At 31.0% G+C, this 1372-nt stretch overlaps 1 protein-coding gene across 1 annotated transcript; it reads right to left on the bottom strand.

The window, feature by feature from the left end:
- Nucleotides 1-90: 90 nt before the first annotated feature.
- On the bottom strand, nt 91-1055 carry LOC105316229 (acetoacetyl-CoA synthetase-like; the record flags this gene model as incomplete). Its single annotated transcript, XM_011411049.2, has 6 exons — nt 91-239; nt 301-400; nt 452-510; nt 559-628; nt 733-858; nt 942-1055. Coding segments are annotated over 6 exons (581 nt in total), but the record flags the coding sequence as incomplete, so codon positions are not given.
- Between the last annotated feature and the right edge of the window lie 317 nt (nt 1056-1372).

Here is a 1372-nt window from a genome sequence, read left to right as displayed (position 1 = left end):
ACATAAAATATATATACTTTAAATAATTAAAAAACCAGCAAAAATTTTTCAAAAAAAGATTGGATTTTGACTGCAATTGAGGGTCAAAATTTTGAGCTTAATAGCAAATTTAAATACATATATTTTTCTATTTCCTTACTGGTATATCACTAGTTTCTAAAATGATAGCTGGAACATGTCGTGCTGATAACTCTCCTCTAATGAACATCTTTACTTTCTTAACAAACTCGTCATTAAAACTATCAATAATTATTAGAGGAAGATTAAAGGGGCATACCCATTGCTAGTTTGTTTCCTTACGTATAGCCATGGTTCATTTTAATAAAGAGAATCACTCGTTCATCAAATCCAACCAATTGCCCGACACATAAACTGTCCTTAACTTCATCAAACTTCTCAACTATTATAAAATAATAATAATTACTATTATTTTTATCATTCATTATTTTACTGATGTTATAAATCTCGGCACTTCCAAATCTCACGCCACTAGGATTGAGCGTCCCATCACTAGAAAATTAAATAAATTCAAAACAAATAAAGCAGCTGCTACTTTACCTCCTCCCCAGCATTACAATCCCACCAGTTCTTGAACTAATCTTACAAAAATCACCATGAGCCCACACCCCTACAAGTATATTATATAAATGTCATTATTATCATTTTTGTTATTGGTGTTGTTGTTACTATGTGTGTTGTTATTGTTATTGGTGTTGCTGTTGTTGTTTTTACCTGAATAAACTGAGAAGTATGATTTTTGGTACCTGATGGAGTCATCATCATTCCAGAAATGAGTTGGCATTGAAGGGAAAGGTTTAGTGCACACCAACTCGCCACTCTCATCGTATACCGGCTTACCTTGTAAACAAATAATGTAAACAAACAAACAAACAAAAAATATATATTATATATTATGTTTATTTTGTGGTGATTATTCTTACCATTTCTGTCCCAGCATTCAACTGCCATTCCCATGTTCCTGTACTGTATCTCTCCTCTGTGTACTGGGAGGGTCGGGTTCTGACCAGCAAAACAAGATATGATGTCTGTACCACCTAAAATAATAATAATAATAATAATAATAATAATAATAATAATAATAATAATAACAAACTAATGAAACTATTGATCTGTAGTACATGTATGTCTTTTACATTGGCACAATCAGCTCAAACTTTCTAAATACCATAAGTACATCAACTATTATAATGCATGTACATACAAATGAATGGCTACTAGATACTATAGAATTCCTGTCAACAATTTCACTACATGCATACATGTACATGTATGTTGTATGTTTTTTGCCTCTCTATACACATTTACTACAGTTGTGGTTTAGATTATTATTATAAACTATCATAACTTCCTT

The sequence above is a fragment of the Amphimedon queenslandica genome, unplaced genomic scaffold (assembly GCF_000090795.2).
Source record: "Amphimedon queenslandica unplaced genomic scaffold, v1.1 AMPQUscaffold_3110_Cont24891, whole genome shotgun sequence".
NCBI classification, from domain to species: Eukaryota; Metazoa; Porifera; class Demospongiae; order Haplosclerida; family Niphatidae; genus Amphimedon; species Amphimedon queenslandica.
The sequence above is the reverse complement of the archived record's forward strand: the minus strand, read 5'-3'. Positions and strand labels throughout refer to the sequence as shown.